This window comes from Apus apus, chromosome 11, assembly GCF_020740795.1.
Source record: "Apus apus isolate bApuApu2 chromosome 11, bApuApu2.pri.cur, whole genome shotgun sequence".
In the NCBI taxonomy this organism is placed as follows: domain Eukaryota; kingdom Metazoa; phylum Chordata; class Aves; order Apodiformes; family Apodidae; genus Apus; species Apus apus.
In genome coordinates this window covers 10,220,853-10,239,461 of record NC_067292.1, presented here as the reverse complement: position 1 = coordinate 10,239,461, position 18,609 = coordinate 10,220,853, and the positions used below count along the sequence as shown (strand labels likewise).

Sequence of the window (18,609 nt, the reverse complement as noted above, 5' to 3'; positions counted from 1 at the left end):
TACAATTTTTATCTAATGTCTTTGGCATCCCTTCCATCCTCCCTATCTCCACAACGTCCCGCAGAGGCAAACCACACAGCAGCTGGATGGAGATGGAAACACTCTGCCAGGCGTTAATTAACAGCCCAGGAACAATAAGAGAGATGCCAATCAGCACAGACACACAGCACCATCTACTTTGATGCCAGTGGGGCGCGGGGCAATTTCGTGGCAACTCCCCCCAGGAAACCAGCCCGCCTTGCCCCGGGGGCACCGGGACTGCCTTCCCGCCCCGCCCGGGAGGGATCAGCTCCCCGCGCTGCCTACGAGGGCAAGTTCTGGGGGAAACACGGGTTCGGATCCTTCCCCGCGGGCTGAGGGGACGCGTCAGGCCCGTCCTGACGCCCCACCGGAGGCAGGGGCGGCCGCCGGGCTCCCCACAGGCCGCGGGGCCACGGCCGCGACCCCCGCTCCTCGCCAGCCGCGGGAGGGGCCGAGGCGTCCGCACTCCCCCTCAGCCCTCCGCCCCGTCACGGGGCGGGAAGGTGGCGGCCGCAGGCAGGGCCGGGGCGCAGCCAGCCTCGCCGGGGACACGCGTGGCCGCGCAGCGGGTTTCCCTCCCTCCCTCCCTCCCTCCCTCCCGGCGGCAACAGCCGAAAAGCGCGGAGCCAGGCGGAGGCCCTGACGCCCCGCGGGGCTCCCGAGGCGGCGGGCGGAGCCGGCGCCGCCCCGCCCGGCCAAGGCGCAGCCCGCGGGACACGCAGCGGCCCCGCGGCACGGCAGCCCGCACCGCCTCGCGCTGCGCGGGGCCGCGATTGGCCGCGGCGGCTGCCAATCCGGGCGGCTCTTGCATCACCCCGGGCCGGCGGGGCGGCGATTGGCGAGGGGGCGGGCGCAGCGGGGGGTGTCGCAATCGCCGCTCGCCCGCAGCCGCGCGTGAAAGAAAGAGGCTCGGGCCCGGCCCGGCCCCTCCCGCCGCCTCCGCTCGCCCCGCCACAGGTAAGCGCGGCCGCGCGGGGGGCGGCGGGGCCGGGGCGCGGAGCGGGGGGGGGCGGCGAGGGGGGGCACCGGGCCGGCCCTCGCCCGCCTCTCTCCCTCCCGCCGAGTCGCAGCGGGTGCCGCGGCGGGCGCCGCGCATGGGAGCGCATGATGCAATCGGCGGGCGGCCCTGCCTCCCCGTCCCTTCCCTCCCCCGGTGAAGTCACAGCTTGGCAGCGCCGGGAAGCCCCGCGCCCCGCACGGGCCGGGGAGGAGGAGGAGCAGGCGGGGGCGGCCCCGGGGCCGCGGCCCGCAGGGAAGGGCGGCGATGTCGCAGCCAGGGGCCCGCGGGGGAGGGGCGGGCCCGGTCCCCGGCTGCGGCCCCTCCGGGCTCCCCCGCTCCGCGGCCGGGCCGAGGGTCCTCCGGGAGCTTTAGACAGCGGGGCCAGGCCGTCCTGACGGCTTGTCCTGCGGCCTGGCCGGGGAGCGGGTCTCCGAGCGCGGGCTTAACGCCGCGGGGCCGCCCACCGGAGCGGGACAGGCCGCGGGATCCCGGGAGCAACCCTGAGCCACGGTCAGATGCCGTGCTTTAACAACTGGTGTTCTTCTTTTCTAGCTTCTCAAGGGAGTTTTGAATGTCATGACAAATCTGTGGGGTTCCTAACAAGTTTTTATAGCTCCAGACACAACTTTCAAAACAGATCTATTGCAGAACCCTTGACGTTGGTTTTAGCTCTAACATCTGGTTGGAAATAGCAGTCACTCTGGTAACTCAATACTCCCCTCAGAAATAGTGTCGTGCTGGTTACAATGCCTCTTCACAAAGTACAACAATTCATATTTTTAAAAACTTCTGGATGTAAGGAATTAGTTAAAGTTTAGATATAGCTACTACCTTCATTACATTTCAAAGGACAGAGTCAAATTGGTACCTCCTTGCCTCCTGGCATCTGGGATTGCTAGTCATTCTGTCATCAATGCTGCTCACCTGCAATTAAAGGACATACTTTACACATTCCAAACACATTTTTTAAGGATGTTGTAAGTGCATTTTTCTTGTATGGAAAAAAAAAGGAGATTCTGAGAAAAAAAAAAAAAGAGAAAGTGATGTTGTCAGCTATGGCAACAGATGACAAGTTTGAGTCTGAAAAAAGCTGTTGCCTAGCCTTCAGTATGTGCCAGTTACCATCAACACCTACTAACCTGCCTGTGAGAGTGTGTGTGCATCAAACCATGCAGGAGCGATTCTGCAAACTGGTGCTGTTCTTTGCACAGGGTTATCTGGATTTACAAGGGTCTTCCTACTGAAGATGGTAGAAAAGGGAGGCCACCTACTGCTGTTGAGGTTAGGACTCACTTTGCATTAGACAAGACAGCTGAGGGCATTTGTACAGTAAAGTTACTCTCACAATCAGAATCAACAGTCACAGCTCAGAAGAGGAGCAGAGAAAAGCTTTGTATTTTTTCCCTGCTAAGTAAAAAAAAAAAAAAGGGTTTAATTAACAAACAAAACCACATATTTTGATTTTTGCCAAAACAAACATTTGGAAGTTTAAGATATTTTTTTTTCCTTTTGGGTGAAAGCAAAGATAATAGAGGCCTTGATTTGCTTGTCCCTGAGGAGTGCTGTCAGGCAGTAAGAAACATCTCTCTGGTTGAGAAGACACCTCTTGAGTTAGAAGCTATTATGCTGTAGTGGGTGGCCAGTTGGTGTCCTGGGTGGCTAGCTGGTGGCCCAAGGAGAGAACAAGGCAGTTCTAACTGGCCACTGAAAACACTACCATGTGCTGGGTGGAACTGGCCTAGGGCTGTGGCAGAGCACAAGCTAATGAGCAGCTTTATGGGAAAAAGATGCTGGGAGACTCCCTGAGGAGCTGCCTCCTGCTGTGATAGGTGGGGCTATCACCCCTTCACAGGAAACCAACCTGTTTTTGGAGTGGAGCAGCTGCATCTGTGTGGTACCATGTCTGAGAAACAAACTGAGATCCGTCTGCCTCCCCACCCATGGGGCCCCTCCCTATTAGTGTGTCCTTTACCTCACTCTTTGTGACAGCCCCTTCTGTATGTCTCATACCTGCTGCCTTTAAATCTCCTTGCAGTATTCCCTGAAGGATGCCCCATAGCACCTGTTGATATCCTGGATAGTCTTCCCTCCTGTTCTGTTGGAAGAACTGACAATTGGTAACAGGATCCAGCCTTCAAATAACCAGGGAGAAAAATCAGTGTCAGGGCTCAATTCTTACCAGTCCTGGGTTATCTGTGATGCAGTACAGTTAGTTCTACTTGCTTTGCATAAATATTAGTTGGAGCAGGACAAGAATCCAGGTGTCATCCCTCCCAGGTAAGAGTTCTGACCATCAGATAAGTCATTAAATAGTTATTCAATACAAAATGGATCAGTTATAGTGGGAAGGAATTGAGGAAGATGTGTTTTAGTAGGGCTGGAACACTTGCTTGAGAGGTGTGACACAGATTCCTCTTCTCTGCTCATATCTGTGTATTGTCCTACTAAAATACTCTATTACAATTCAGCTTAATGGAGCAAATATTTTTTCATTTGAATTACAGGGGAATTTGTAGAGGTCTGAAGGAAATGTTCTGAGGAGAGGCTGAGAAAACTGGGTTTGTTCAGCCATGAGAAAAGAAGGCTTTGGGGAGACCTTATTACAACATTCCAATACATAAAGGATGGCTACCAAGAAGATGGAGACTCCCTATTTAAAAGGAGTCACATGGAAAAGACAAGGGGTCACGGGCACAAGTTCCTTCTAGGGAGATTCTGATTGGACACGAGGTAAATTTTTCACCATGAGGACAATAAAACATTGGAATAGTCTCCCAAGGGAAATAGTAGATTTCCCCACATTGGATTGTTTCAAGTCTCAGCTTGACAGGGTGCTGAGCCATCTGATATAAACTATAGTATTACCTAAAAAGGTGGACCAGATGATCCTTGAGGTCCCTTCCAACCTGGCATTCTGTAATTCTGCAGCATAGAAAAAGATAGCACATGGAACCTGGTGATATAAGAAACTTGTTACATAAGGGGTGTCTCTGCATGGGGAACACAAGTAAAACATTACAAATAAAGCTGAGACAAAACATGCACTTGCATCTTGCCTAAAAACGTGCAATCACACATGCACAGCTACTACCTGCCAGCCTGGTCTTTGTGCACTGTGACATCTTGTTAGCCGTACAATTCAGCTTAACTGCTGAACCAAATTGCATATTCAGTCAGAATTTAAGCAACAAAAGTTGCTTAAAGAGTTGAAATCAGGAAACTACTAAATACAAAGGCATGTATTTATATAGATTTACCTATACAGACATTAAAGTGTTGATGGTCTTTTTCTATCCTGAAATATAAAAAATAAAAAAACATTTCTTGATAGGAAGGGCATGATTCTAATCACACATCTTCTCCACTTAAGTGAGAAGACTTCTCTGTGACAGAGAATGTTAATTCTGAGTAACACTGGAGACAAGCTTACTAGGCTTTTCCATTAATTTTACTGAACCATACTCTGCAGCTGCATCTTTTTCTGTCTCCCTCATTATGGAAGAAAATTTGCAATAGACCTAGACAGTAGAATTTAAACCTTTTTAGTGCTACCCTGGCAAAAGGTAGAATAGCAATTCAAACTGCTGAGAAAAACTAACAGTAAACAGCTGATGAACCCCTGAGTTCACAATGACCAGTGACACACAGCAGCTGGTTTACAAATGTCTCACCGCATCCATTCATCAGCCAGACACAGCAGCCCAGTCATCCACCTCTTGTGCCGTTTCTGATGCAAGCCATGACCCCTGGGTTGGACACTGGGCTGGTAGCATTGCCCACTGCTAACTTCAGCTGCTTGCTTTCCCAGTGGGTTCTCTTGAGGATGGGGAAGGAGGATGTTGAGCATGACTCCTCTGATACTGTATGTACGTGAGTGACAGAGCATAAAGCTGCACCATTGCAATGGAATCTGAGCATGGAGTAGGATTATTTTATGCCTGTTAAGATACATTTCTTTAACCAGGACAACGACAAGAAATCACTCATTTACTGAGTACTTTTCACTGGAGCCACAGATAGGCATTTCAGGAACTTAAGACAACCCTCTTGCCCTTCCCCTCTTCTTTCCAGACTTATCTCCCAGACATTTAGGAGGTCATCCCATGAGATGGGAAGAGACGGGGAGCAGCTGTTAGCCTTGCCAGGGCCGTGTCCCTGTAGCAGCTCTGGTGGAGTCCTCTTTGTGCCACCAGTAGGGTCAGGGGCAGGCTGACCTCGGCATTGGGAGAACATGAGTCAGGTGAGAGGGTGTCCTACCTGTCAGGCCTGTTTGTCTGCTGGAGAGTGGACAATGACTGGTGAAGGAGCTACAGCAGGGGAACATATTTTGTGGATGAGTCAGCTGTGGCTGCAGTCTTGCTATGATTGCTGTGTAGTGATTTTCACACTGCCATCACCCTGTGTTCCTGTCCCACCTGCTTGTTACAGTACTGTTACAGGCTTAGCTTGTCTTACCTTGCTTGTGGTTGCAGGGGTTCCTTTAATGTCAGTCAGTCATGGCCTTTGCAGCACACTACCTTTTTCCATAGATTATTTTTCCACTCAGTACTAGTGAGACATTAGAGTTACCAGTTTGGACATCATCTTCAAAAGCAAGTGCTCTAAGATGATAGAGAAAAGCTGGACGGTCTGAGCACCCTTACTCCAGAGAAAAGAGACCAGGGCGGAATTTTTTTGTGCATACACCCAGGGGGATGCTCTGCAGAGGACAAGGATCAAGTACTCCTGTTGGTCAAGAGTCAAGCTGTTAATAGGTTTAAGCTGCAAAAGGAAAACTTCAGTCTGCAAATTAAGAAAATTATATAACTGGAGGAAAAGTTAGACAGTGGAACCTGTTGCCAAGACAGAGGTTGTGAAACTGGAGATATGCAAGGCTAGGCTAGACACCCATCCATCAGGGATGGCTTTGGAATAACTGAGTAAAGCCAGTGAACAATGCAAACAGCTTGACTAGATGACCCAGTAACAGTCCCTTCCAATCCAAATACATTCAAGAGGCTTCTGAAATGTAGTTGGCAGCTTGTCCCCTACCAGCCCAGTTGTGATATGTTTGCCAGATGTACCACCAGTACCTTATGCTAAATGCTAAAGTGATGTATAAGATTGTAGCTGAAGCCATCAGCTGTAATAGCTTTTTTCCCCCCCCACTAGGTTCACCTTGCCCTTAATCCATGTGAAGACCTGGAGACGCCTTGTAGAAGCAAGTTTTCAGTCTCTTAATAAATTCTGTTGTGTCCAAGAAGAGCCTGTCCAAATGAGCAAGACATCCCAACAGAACACCACGACAGATGCCAACGGAGTAAGCGTGATTCACACCCAAGCACACACCAGTGGTTTGCAGCAGGTTCCCCAGCTGGTGCCCATTAGTCCTGGTGGTGGAGGCAAAGCTGTGCCTCCGAGCAAACAAGGAAAGAAAAATTCCTTTGTGGATAGAAACAGCGATGAGTATCGTCAGCGCAGAGAGCGCAACAACATGGCAGTGAAAAAGAGCCGGTTAAAAAGCAAACAGAAAGCACAAGACACGCTGCAAAGAGTCAACCAGCTGAAAGAAGAAAATGAACGTTTAGAGGCAAAAATTAAGCTCCTGACCAAGGAGCTGAGTGTACTGAAAGACTTGTTCCTCGAGCACGCACACAATCTTGCAGACAATGTGCAACCTGTTGGCACTGAAACCACCACAACAAATCCAGAAAACAATGGACAGTAGACACCGTTGCAACCTTATGAAATGAACGCTCGAGGTGCAGCTTGTCTGCAACACCCATGCAGTCACCAACCAAAAACTCTGCTCTCTTAACCATCATTTTGTGGAGATTTTCTTCTTTTTAGGTTTAACACTGAAGATTTGTTAAAATTAAACCAGAAACTGCTTAAGGTATTTGTTCTAAATATTTTTCGCCTCTAAAAGATTTATCTAATAAATGCAGATCTAAAGTCATAGTCAACAAGGAACTTAGTATTAGGAAAGTAGCATTTTCACAGAAATGTTCACTTACCACCTTCTAGCTTACAAAATGAGAGGAATACAGCAGGATGGTTCACTGTAATATCAAACTAATAATTGGATAAAATGTCTTTTAAATACCTTTCAATGTATTTAAGCCCTTTGTTTTCTCCATCACATATTACAAAACTGCTAAGGCTGTGAAGGGTGTTAGCTTTCCTGTTTGGTGGACTATAAATCTGTAGAGCAAGTCCTATAAAGTACCACTTAGGTCTTTCCTGTCCAGTTATAGTTAATGGGGAGGGCATAGAAGTAGTGAGCTAGGATGCTTACTGCTGTTTTCTAGAAAAATAGCAAAAGGCTATGATGATATATACAGGCAATTGGCTTCCAAATGGCAAATGAGTCTGAAGCATCATGTACAAGAGATAAAGCAGCACACTGACAACGCCTTTAAAGCCTGTGTTCACATTGCGCACATAGTGGCTGGAGCCTAGGAGAACAAGATTTTGGTTTTCAGAAAATGTCAGAATGCTACCAAAAACGTGTGCTCTGCAAAATTGCATTCCTGATGGGGTGCAGGTATCACTGCTCATTGACATTAATCTCCATTTTCATGGCTGTTCAGATTTGCAACCAAGGTCTTACATAAGTTCACAATAACTTTTAAAGTAAATGGCCCCAGTTTGAAATGCTGTTCAGTGGAATTTCTATAGTCATCATACAGTGGTGTGAAGGAGTTTTTTGGGTCTTGTTTTATTTTCATAGCAGTTTTTCTATAGCAACTTTTTTAATGCTAGTGCTAAGTCTTTGCCATGATCCATAAAGCAGTGGTATGTAGTATATTGAGGATTTAAACAATAAAACTAAAGCAGGAACTTTGATGTAACCTTAATTTATTTTCATTTTTTAATATTTCACTGACGTTATGGTTGTGTTACATTTAACCTGTGTGTCTGGCTAGTGGATTATTACACTGTCTTAATTTCCCTCCTACATTACCTTTATTCATAGATTATTTTGTAGGATGCTTGTTTGCCTTGTATCTGTACTTAGGAAGAGAATTTGGATATTATCTCTATGAAGATGTTGTTAGAAAATGAAACCGTAAAAAGTTCTTTTTGAATTTAAATTTTTAATACATGTGGAAAACTTTTATGGATTGTTTTGGATTATGGCAGTCTTTTTACAAAGATATGGGGTTTTTTTGATTCTAGCTGCAGCTTAAGTAGGTAGGGTTGAAATACCAGAAGCTAATAAAAAAACTTTTGCTTCTAATGCTGGCCTCATTTTTCCTGTCCCTTTTCTATTTCCCTGAAGTACAAAGGTGCCCACCTCAAGCAGCTATCTTTGAGTAATTAGTGCAACAGTTTCCATTCCTGTCTTCCAGTCAGGTTTTTACTCAATGGAAAGAATCAGAAACTGCAGTTTTGGCTGAATTCCTGATTTAACAAAAAAGCACACAAACTCCAAAACATTTAAAACTGAAAATGTACTGCAATTAAAGGGGAGGGTTAGGAACAGAACACCAAAAACTACCAAGGAAAAAGATGACCTGAAAACATCTGTTAGCTGTGCACCTACTCTGGTGCAAAAGGCAGGAGCTGCTCCCTTCCCTGGCTCTCTGCTCCGTGAATTGGGTCTGTGTGGCCCTGTTGTGCTGCAGGTGGTTTGACAGGCTGATGTGGGGTCCACCCCTAATAACCAGAATGGGGGCTCCAAATCTCTGCTATTTCTTTCTGATTTTGGTGAAGATTATTTCCTAAATTTCTTTGAGAGGGAGTAATACTCTTTCTGATGCTCTGGAGGGTGACTTCTCCCCTTGTAATTCCTGACAGCTCCGATTCCACTTCATTCTTGTTTAAAACAAAACCATTGAGTTATGAAAAGTCATTTGTTTGCAAAATGACATTTCTGGCTTAGCAGACTCCACACTTGCTTTGTTTGCCTAGGGAAGCACACAGGCTGTGTGCAGCACATTGCTTAGATATGTGAAGCCATAAACCCAAGACTATACAAAAATATTATTTTAAATCTATCCTCAATCAGAGTTTGGTTACAAGAAAAGCATTACTCTATTATTTTAAGCCCCTCCTGCCAAAATATCTCAGAACCCCAAGAAACAGGCAGAGGTGAGGCTTTCCCTCTCTTTGCCCGAAGGTGGAGCAGCCCTAGCTGTGTGACAGCAGAATGCCTCAATCTTACCCCTCCCACTATGCAAGGCATAGAACAACCATACCTAGGTGACTGGGATGACTCTTCTGCCTAAGGTTGGAATAAATACACATCTACACAAGAAAAATTCAGTCTAGGCCTATAAAATTTAAGGTTTTCCTTTTGACACATTTTTCTTAACAACAGAATACAGTGCCTGTCACTACAAGAAGGAGCATTACAGCTCTGCATGTTTCAGCAGGAAACATTCCCGTTTTCTCACTTCTCCTCCAGGAGCATTAGGATCCTCTACCACTTTACCTATACCCTGTAGCTGCAGCAGTGTCAGTGGCATGGCAGATAAATCCAGAGTGCACCCAGCCCCAGGGAGCTGAAGCAATTTCAATATAGTTGTTCATAAGTGCTCAGATCTTTCAAAACATATAACTTGGTCAATATAACACTCTTTCTGTTACTTTGGTGCCACTATTCAAGTCTGTTTGCATCAAGGAACATCAAGACATTTAGGGAAACATGACAGCTAACAGCCTAAAATATCCCAGTGTAGAAAAAAATTAAGTTTGCCGTAACCTGTATTTCCTCCCTCCACACTAATACATTTTAAGTGTATTAAATATCACCTTGCCTGTTTTAAAAGGCTTACTTCTCTGCTTTCCCCCTTCACCCTCAATGCTAATTTAGAAAAAAGTTCTAATTCACTTTTTGCTTAAGTGGATAAAAATTATGATAATTACAGAAGACTTCTGGAAGGAAAGATGAAATTTATATTCACCAAGTTCATGGGCCTGATTATGAAGGAAAAAAGGTGCACCATCCCAGACCAAAATGTATCCATGTTTTGGGCAAGCAAAACAACAGAGAAGCTGGTTACGTGAGTGAGCGCTTCCCCCCCCCAGGAACTCGTGGTAGTGTTAGTTTGCTGGTACATGTTGAAGCAGAACCAGTTCTGCCTCCTGCAGCACACCAGATTGCTCGACCTGTTCTGCAGCAGCAGAGCCCAATATTTGCCAAGATTAATCATAGGCAGGGAAAGGCCTATTAACTAGGCTGGGGTTATGGCGTAGTTGAAACAGTTCCAAAACTCTATTTTTTTGAAAATCTGTGAAGTGTTACTTTAAAATAGCAACTGTGACTGAACCCAAATAACAGCAGGTTTCAGAGTGCCCAGAGCAATGAGTGATCCCATGGGCGTGTTTGGAGCATGCCACAGGAACGCACTTGGATGTGGAGGGAACAAGGCTGAGGCCATGAGCACCATCCTGCACTGAAAAAATCTCCCCAAGTTTTAAGGGGATATGGGTACAAAGCAGTGCCAATGTAGTTTCTGTGTTCTCATATATGCAAAGCTACCAAAGCCAAGCCTGATGTCCTCTACACAAGTACTGTGTTTCAGAGGTACAAGACTTGCAGTCATCCCAGAAGGAAGCACCAGCACATACAAGCTGCTGATTGCATACCCTCCCCTCCTCACCCTTCCCCTTTGCAGTCAAGACCTCCTGCACTTACGTCTTACAAACCAATGCTGAGCAACCTTTCAAAAATGTAAATAGGCTCATTTGTTAATGAAGTGACATTAAATGCAAAGAGTCGAGTCCTCTGGATTATTTCACAATGTGTTTCTCTGGTCTCCAATGTGCAGTTTCCTATTCAGCAATGGATCCCCAAGCTGTTGTGAATAAAGAGCAGGTTCTCATCACACAGATCAACTCAGTTAGCAAAAAGAGCTCTCTGTAGAGCAACATATTTGACAATTTTCACAGCAATCATTTCAGACCTAGATCCAGTCGCAGGTGGGGGGGAACAAAGCAACACATTTTTTGATACCATCCAAGCCTACATTGTGTTGTACATCCCACGTAAGACGGGCGCTTGTGGGCACCCAGAAGTTGGCCCATCACCTGTGCCAGCTCCAGGATGTGAGGAACAGAACCAAGATGCTGAGATGATCAAGTCAGCCAATCTCTTCACAGTGGGAAAATCCTCATCTGGCAAGTAGTGAGAACCAGAAAGGCCATGACATCCTGCTGTGATTTCAGTTCCCACTGACATGGTAGAGGGATGTTCTGAAGTGGCTTTGCAGTCAAACTGCAATGGAGCCTGAAGACCAAACAGGAGTTTTGATGTGTTCATAAAGCAAGCAAGATTATTTTTATGTAGTTACAGCAGCTCATGCTATTTTATGATGCAAGAAATGTATTTATTCTCCTGCAGGCTGATGAACACCTACAGTAAAGAAAGGCTTCTCTGAGTAATTTAAATCTTGTATGAATGGAAAATAATTTAATGATCATTATTAATGTTTGTGGTGTATCCAAATAAAACTTACATTCATTCATTCTGAACTGGCTAACACTGGACAGTTAAAAATAACTCATTTTGCACAGCACATGGTGCTGAATGACCCTAAGCCCTATAGCAAAGGTACTCCCTTCTTGCAATTTCAAAGGCTTGTGAACACCACGGGGATCTGTTTGTAAGGAACAAATGGATGGACAAATCTAGTAAGCATTGGGCTGTGTGTAAAGGATCAGTACACCCACTACCCAGAGCAGAAAAATCTGGCTAATGAAGGGTCAAAGTTTCCAGAGCACAAATGGGTAGGAAGGTCAGATAAAGAAGCAGGAATAGAAGCAGACGAGCATAATGATCACAAAGTTGTGAGCATAAATAATGCCAAGATTGAAGTTTAATAAAAATTTGATTCTGCTTAGTCCATTGACGCTGCAGTAAGATTGGTACAAAAAATGTAAGTATCATGATGTCCACTGAGACCAGTTGATTTGTCTTCTATGTTTTTTGTAGTACTTGTGATGAAGTTTAAAAAAGGACTTAAGATTGTTACAATTGCCGAAGGCATTCAGGTAATCCATTTGGTATTTTAAAGAGTCTCAATCATCAAAATTCAGATTTAATTGCACAATATGTCTGAGCTCAGATGTGAGAGAAGAATAAGCCACACTGATAATGCAGCAGGGTTATTCAGGTGGCACTTGGGTTATGTGAACTGCTGACTGCAAGCAGCAGCATTTGAGTCACCTGGATATCAAGTGCTGAAGCCTGCTACCTTAATTTTTAATGAATTAATAATTCCAGCTTAAAGCCTGCCTGTCTCCCTTGCTAGTAAGAGATGGATGCATTTTATTTTATATGCTGCAGCATTAAATCAGAATGATGACTGATTAGTGAGACAGTAAGTATCACCCTGAAGTTCCCTGCTTCTGGTTAATGAAATGACTTGGCACTGCCTTGGCCTTCTGCCATGAAAGCCTCTATTTCTTCAACAGTACGTGGGACACACGTTAGCAGCTCCATTCCACCGGCTGTCACCACGATGTCATCCTCGATCCGGACCTGTTACAGAGAACACGTGGTTACCAACATATCCAGCTGGGGATGAGAAGCACATAAAGGCAGCAAGAGCACAAGGTGTGCTGCAGTCTGTGGTGTTGATGCAACACCAGGCAGAGCAACGCACTGCAGGCACCAGAACTGCCCATCACCACCACACCCTGTTGCAGAGCTCTGTAGGCCTTGGGCCATCAGCCCCTGCCACCCTCCTGGGATCCCACAGGCTCTATGGTGACCCTGGCAGAGCAGCCCTGCAGGACGTGGTGGCCCCACAGGTGACTCAGGTGGTGCCTCTGCCATGTTGGGGACACCAGGGACAGGCTGAGAGAGATGTTGCATCAGTAAGCTCATGCTGTGCAATTACATGGGGCCAATAGATCTCAACCCCCTCATGTCAGGAGCAGCAAAAGAAATGTTCTCCTCTGAATTTGCTTCCAGCCTTCTAGCGTAGGGCTTGCTAGGGACAGGTTCAGCAGTGCCTCCTGACATCCAAAGTGCATGTTCTCCAAGTGGTCCCATTGCTGAGCTGCAGTTAGTTGCTCCTTGCCTTTAAACATACATTCATTTTTCTCTAAACACAATAAACTTTAAGAGAAGGAACTGCAACATGGAATACCTTGTAGCGATATTCAAAACACTGAATTTTGAGCTGATAAGAAAGTCCTAAACAGGTCAGACATTCCTTTTAAAACACAATCACTACATTTCAAATCATGCAACGAAAAAAGCAGATCCTCTCAGTTCTCCAGTTCTTGGTCTGTTAAGATGAAAAGTATGCTCCATTTCTGTTTGACTCTAATCTCTTCTTACCGGTAAATATGCCTACACAGTCATTTCCCATTATCTTATCAGAAAAATGTTAGTAAGTTGCTAAGCTGCAATAAAAGCAATTTTAGTAAGGTGTAAATCCAAGAGAACATAAACTCTGGGGACTCCCACCTTACAGTTGCTTTAATTGTTTCTGACCTCTTGACATTTTCAACTAAAAATAAAGCTGGTTAACATTTGTACTTCTGATTGCAAAATAATCCGTTTGTTCAAACAAAATGAGTCATCCAGTCCTTATTAAATTGTTTAATGATGTCTTTGCCAGATTATTTCTTTTGCTTGGTATCAAGTTAAGTGTATTATAAAGCAAAATTAAATCAACAAACTCCATTGAATTCACACATTTGATTTGGACAGCTGTAAATTTGAGAGCCAAGAGGCTCCTGATGCTCGGTGTACGCAAAAGGCCAGTGCCTTGCTGCCGAAGAGGAAATCAGCAACACACTCAGCTACTCTATGCACTTGAACAGATTTTACCAGGGTGTGGTTTTTGATTCATTGCTTCAAATTTGGCCAGCTGAGCAAAAAACAGCCCAAGGATTCTGCTAGACAGTCACATTGTATCTGAAGGTGAAGGATGCCCTCTGTCTTTGCAGCAGCCCCCAGCCTCTGCCCTGCAGGCTCTGGATCCAGGTGCAGCCTGTCTGGGTGGACCAGCCCCTGCCAAAAACCTGCTGCTATCAGGTGAGCCCTGCAAAAGTGCCAGAATCCAGGGGGACAGATCTGGTGACATGGTGGAAGCCAAGGCTTCATGTTGGCAGGCACGCCAGTGTAAATGGAGCAGGGTGCAGAGTTCATGTGGAAAGTAAAAATGTTAGTGCAAAAGCAAACCTGAGAGCAGAGGTGAGCCTCAGCCAAAGCTGGAGCTGACTCTGCCTATGGAGAGAGTATCTTCTCAAACCTTCACCTGCTTGAGCTGAAAATCCCCAGTGTTTATGCTACAGAGAAATATCAGCCACAATTAATCTGCTTAACCAGGAAGATCAGCAAAAAAAGAAAAAAATTGTATTCCAGTTCAGTGTTTCATGCATTCACCAATACCTCAACACTCTTTGAGAGGATGGACTGATTTGAAAGCAGAGCAGATGAAAGCCAGACTAAGAGAGAGAGGGAAGAACAATTGGGACAAGGTGTCTGTCAATACTGTGCCCTGTCTAGGCAACAAGAGAAAATCAGGATGGGGAAGGAGCTGGAAAATGCAGCTAGAGTGATGAAAGGAGCAGGGGAAGGAAGATACAGTGAAGCAAGACAGGATTGACAAATAATGGACAAAGAGAGATGTGGCTGGCTGAGGAGTCCAGGAAGGGGACATCTTGGTGGAGGTGAGAAGCAAGATACCCTGAATGAGGCAAGCACAGGGAGGTGCTGGAACCGCCTGCAACAGGGAACTGAGAGGTACCAAACAGGGGAGGATGGGAAAACCCATCAGTATGGAGTGTCACACACAGCAAATCATCATATAGGAGAAACTGTTAAATGATTATATAACCAAAGCTGTAGGTTGCTGTGAAAAGTGGGGGATCCAGCACTGTCTCCTGGCCTGCTCACCATCAGCAACTCCAAATGGTCTTTGGGATGTAGCTGGAGGTGCACAGACCCACTGCTCCCATGGGGCCTCAGCCATCACTCCTAGGAAAGCTCCAGCTCTTTCTTCAGGATTTAACCATTCCCCTGCCTGGATGAATCTCACCTGAAATGAGTGCTTGCTGTAACACAAAAGACTGTCTTCTTGCTCTCAATGTACATTTTTCCTTTGCCTAAAAGCAACACAAGTGCAGAAGAACACAGGTTCTCAAGTGGGTGGAAATTTTTGCATTTGCTCTTTTCCTTCAAAACAAGCTTAAACTCAGCAGCAGCGAGAAGCAGCTTCAGAGGACCTGCAGAACCTTGCCTACAGGAGAGTCCAGCATTTGGTCTTGTCTTCTGTCCAAATGGACAAAAGACACTGGATCTGCCTGGCAAGGCTCACTGGCTTGGGACTGCCTTTCCCAGTGGGGGACAGTGGTTATGAAACTTGCTCTCAGAGCTGCCCCTGTTTGCAGCCTCTTTGTTCAAAAGTACTGCTTGTTTCAGGGCTACAAAGTGGTTTGGAATCAGACATGGCTTAAAGGAACAGCAAACCGAGGTGTGAAGCTGTCTGCACCAGAAACTTTCAGAGCACTCTGCAAACACCCCAGGGGAGGGTTTGCTTTTTCCATGTGAAATGGCATGCTTCAAAAAGTACTCCTGCAAAGGAGTGGCCAGGAATGCCAGGACTGTCCCTAAAATGCCTTTTTCTTATCAAGGGTAGTGGCATGATCTGTCTAGATGGACCTGGTTGCACAACTGCGTAACACCAGCAACAGACTGTCATGTGGCTTGACTCAGTGGTCCCAACTCTGTCCCACAGCCGGGCTCTGCAGGCACAGCCAAGGACAGCACAGGAGTTAACTGTCAGGGCTGCTGTCAGCTATATATACAGCCTCGCACTTTGTCCTGACTTACTAATACAGTCATGCTCCCCAGAGCCTCCTGTGTTATCTTCCAAGGGAAGGGGGTTGTAGCACTCATTCATTTCTTTTGCATGATGATATATATATAAAAGGCTTTTGAGAATCAAGAAACAATTTTAGCCAATTAAATAGTCCAGGTTTGCATGATGACAGATCCCACATGTAATTAAAAAAGACCACTGGTGACATGCCTCCTTTTAAAAAAATCTATTGAGCATTTGTTTGATTATGTCTGTGGAAAGCAGCAATACTATCCCTGCAAGAGTGGGAGACTTGTCTGGGGAACGATGACAGGACATGGGCCACATGTGCTGCCCCACAAAGTAAATTAGCACATATGGTTCTGTCCGGCTGAAGGATCCACATCTCTGCTTTTATAGCTGGTATCCTACAGAGGCAGATGCATGTAGCCAAGGGGACTTATTTTGACTCGGCCATCAACTCACCAATAATTTGTAATAGAGCAAACTTACCACGAGCAGGGTTTGACTTCTGAATTTTGGGGGGAATGGCTAGGAGAGAGCTTAAGTCAAACCCAGGGGCAGGTGGGTAGGTTGCAGGGCTGGGGAGGGCTCTTCCCTGTTACCACATTACACAAAGTGGCAACATCATGATCTTTTATAGAGAGGCTCGAGCTACAGCTACCATGACTCTTCCTCATACCATACTGCCAGTCTTCCCTCTTATTCGCAAGCACGTCCTCATGTCAAGTACACTTTATTTTAAAGGTCCATATATAAATATTTCATAAAACAGAATCAAGATTAATAGGGTGAGGCCATGTATTATATAAAATCAACGGATACAGTTGGGAAAAGAGACTTCAGACAAACAGTCCCTTCATCCAGGTGCAAAAAGTAGCCATACACTAGATTTTAATACAGATTAGAAACAACTGCTCTCACTTTAACCTAATATTGTTTATTAGACAACTAAAGAGAAAACAGTTAAAGAAGGTTTACAAGCAACTAGCTGTTTTTTTTGGGTTGCCTACAACTATCATTTCTCTTACAAGAACTTTAAAGAAAGCTATATATTTCACTATGACAACTAATTTTCTATGAACATTTTTTTAAAAATGTGATGCAACATTATTACTGCTGCATAATATGAAATGTTAGAAGCAGATGAGCATAATGGTTATTGCTGAGTAAACGATTTCATTCCACATCACACATTCGCCATAAACCCAGAAATGGAGCTTCTGAAAAATAAAAATCAGGACAGAGACAGCTGCACGGCTCTGTGAATCAAGGCAGAAGCAAGTAAATATCCTGCTTATTATTTGGTTTAACATTTGTTCTTAAGTAAGGGAAGTAGTATAGATTTGAAAAATACTGTCATACTAGTGGATCTTCAAGGTCCTGGGTTTTGTAAATCTGTTTAACTTTTAAATGAGAAAAATCTGCAAATGAAAGAAAGCAATGTATTTAACATTTAATTTTCTTTCAGCATTTTCTCTAGGTTGTATAGAGTCTTCACATATTAAGTCTAGTGGTAGTTCTACAACTCCTAAGGAAAAATAAACCCTGAACAGAGACTGAGTATATAAGGCCAAAAAAAGCTTGAACAGTTTTACTGGGTCTTTGAGAAAACATCATATGAACTGCATGAATCAGTAATCAGCTTATGAAGAACAGAAATGTCAAACCCTAAAGGGCAGCATTTGGCATTGTTAGTTCCCCTTCCCCGAGGAATCAGCTGCTTTTCCTGAGCAGTATCTACAACCATATACACACAGCTCTATTTGCACAGCTATGTTTATTTCTGAGAGCAGGGTGGGCAGAGTCCAGGCAGAGCAGAGGTGCCCCAGGATGGGCACTGCACCAGCGACCGCAGGACAGCTTGCCCCAAAGAATACATGACCTTGGTACAGGGGACCTTAGTTTTGCAGATAGAGAACTGAAGTACATGTGACAGAATAACTTCCTGGAATTGGCCAAGGAAGCTTGCAAAGGACTGAACTCAATAGCTGGCAAGTATAGAGTTTAAGGCTTCAGACAGGGCAGCCCGTGCCCTCAGAAGCACATCTCCTAGCAAAGCTTCTTGCCTCCTTCCAGAGGGATCTGTATTTGACCCTGAACAGCTCTAGTTTGGTAGAGCTCTAGTAACGAGGTCCCTGAGCAGCAGATAAGAGTCCCAATGCCTGGGTGTCCATGTTACAGGGATATGGGAAGGCTGGGCTAGACCTGCCAGACCTGTTTGGAGTGTGTGCAGGGGCTGCTTTGGTGCCCCTGGCACATGCCCCTCAGGCCAGCAGCAATGAGGAGCAGGCAAAGGAAAACCTTCTCTGGCTTCTCATTCCCTCCTGCTCTTGCAGCTTTTACAGTCTCTTTATGGCTAACACCAGGCAGCACAAAGTACAGTAAATGGCTACAATCCTGCCCTTTCTGGCACAGCAAAAGAGCTTCTCTTCTCACTGCAGAGACTTGTCACGGTCAATAAAATTATCCAAAGCCGAAAAAAGACATGAATTCAAGGTGAATTCATTAAAATCCACAAATCCCCTGTGTGGACAGCATTACTCAGAATTACAGAGGTGTTACTTTGATTAATTTAAGCTCATTTTTTAAGTGAATTAAACTAAACCAACTTAAGAATACTTTAATTAGTGCTGAGCTCTGCAGAGGGAAACAGACTACTTATTTCCTTTTGTAGAATGTACTTGTCTTTTAAACTTACAGGAAGATTGGACTAGCTGTAGTAAGCTCTTTAGCTAGAACTGACACTAATACTAACCCCTGTACTATTAATATTCATCAGTAAAAACTTTTTAATCATGCAGAAAGTCTTCTGACATG

General features: G+C 45.4%; 2 protein-coding genes and 1 long non-coding RNA gene across 6 annotated transcripts in view; 1 reads left to right on the top strand and 2 right to left on the bottom strand.

Annotated features, from left to right (window-relative positions):
• Positions 1 to 859: 859 nt before the first annotated feature.
• Positions 860 to 8,243, top strand: CEBPG (CCAAT enhancer binding protein gamma). 2 transcript variants are annotated; one of them, XM_051629551.1, is made up of 3 exons: positions 863 to 978; positions 3,526 to 3,751; positions 6,173 to 8,243. In XM_051629551.1, the coding sequence occupies exon 3, from the start codon at positions 6,276 to 6,278 to the stop codon at positions 6,726 to 6,728; it is 453 nt and encodes a 150-aa protein (XP_051485511.1). In that variant the 5' UTR covers positions 863 to 978; positions 3,526 to 3,751; positions 6,173 to 6,275; the 3' UTR covers positions 6,729 to 8,243. The 2 variants fall into 2 exon arrangements, with proteins under 2 accessions (XP_051485510.1, XP_051485511.1); XM_051629550.1 differs by lacking the exon at positions 3,526 to 3,751 and having other exon boundaries at positions 860 to 978.
• On the bottom strand, positions 3,059 to 5,515 carry LOC127389240 (uncharacterized). Of its 2 annotated transcripts, none has more exons than XR_007890594.1 (3): positions 5,477 to 5,515; positions 3,887 to 3,943; positions 3,059 to 3,153 (listed from the first exon to the last, which is right to left on the bottom strand). It is a non-coding gene; the product is annotated as an uncharacterized LOC127389240 (long non-coding RNA). The 2 variants fall into 2 exon arrangements; XR_007890593.1 differs by lacking the exon at positions 5,477 to 5,515 and adding an exon at positions 4,693 to 4,728.
• Positions 8,244 to 11,808: 3,565 nt separating the features above from the next.
• Positions 11,809 to 18,609, bottom strand: part of PEPD (peptidase D) — a 131,534-nt gene continuing 124,733 nt past the window's right edge. For both annotated transcript variants that reach the window (XM_051629547.1, XM_051629548.1), the window contains exon 15: positions 11,809 to 12,491. In XM_051629547.1, the coding sequence (XP_051485507.1) occupies positions 12,363 to 12,491 (129 nt within the window). In that variant the 3' untranslated portion in view covers positions 11,809 to 12,362. The remainder of the gene's footprint in view (positions 12,492 to 18,609) is intronic.

What these genes read in the sequence shown, in the direction of transcription:
- CEBPG (XM_051629550.1), top strand. Translation starts at nt 6,276, where the DNA reads ATGAGCAAGACATCCCAACAGAACACCACGACAGATGCCAACGGAGTA.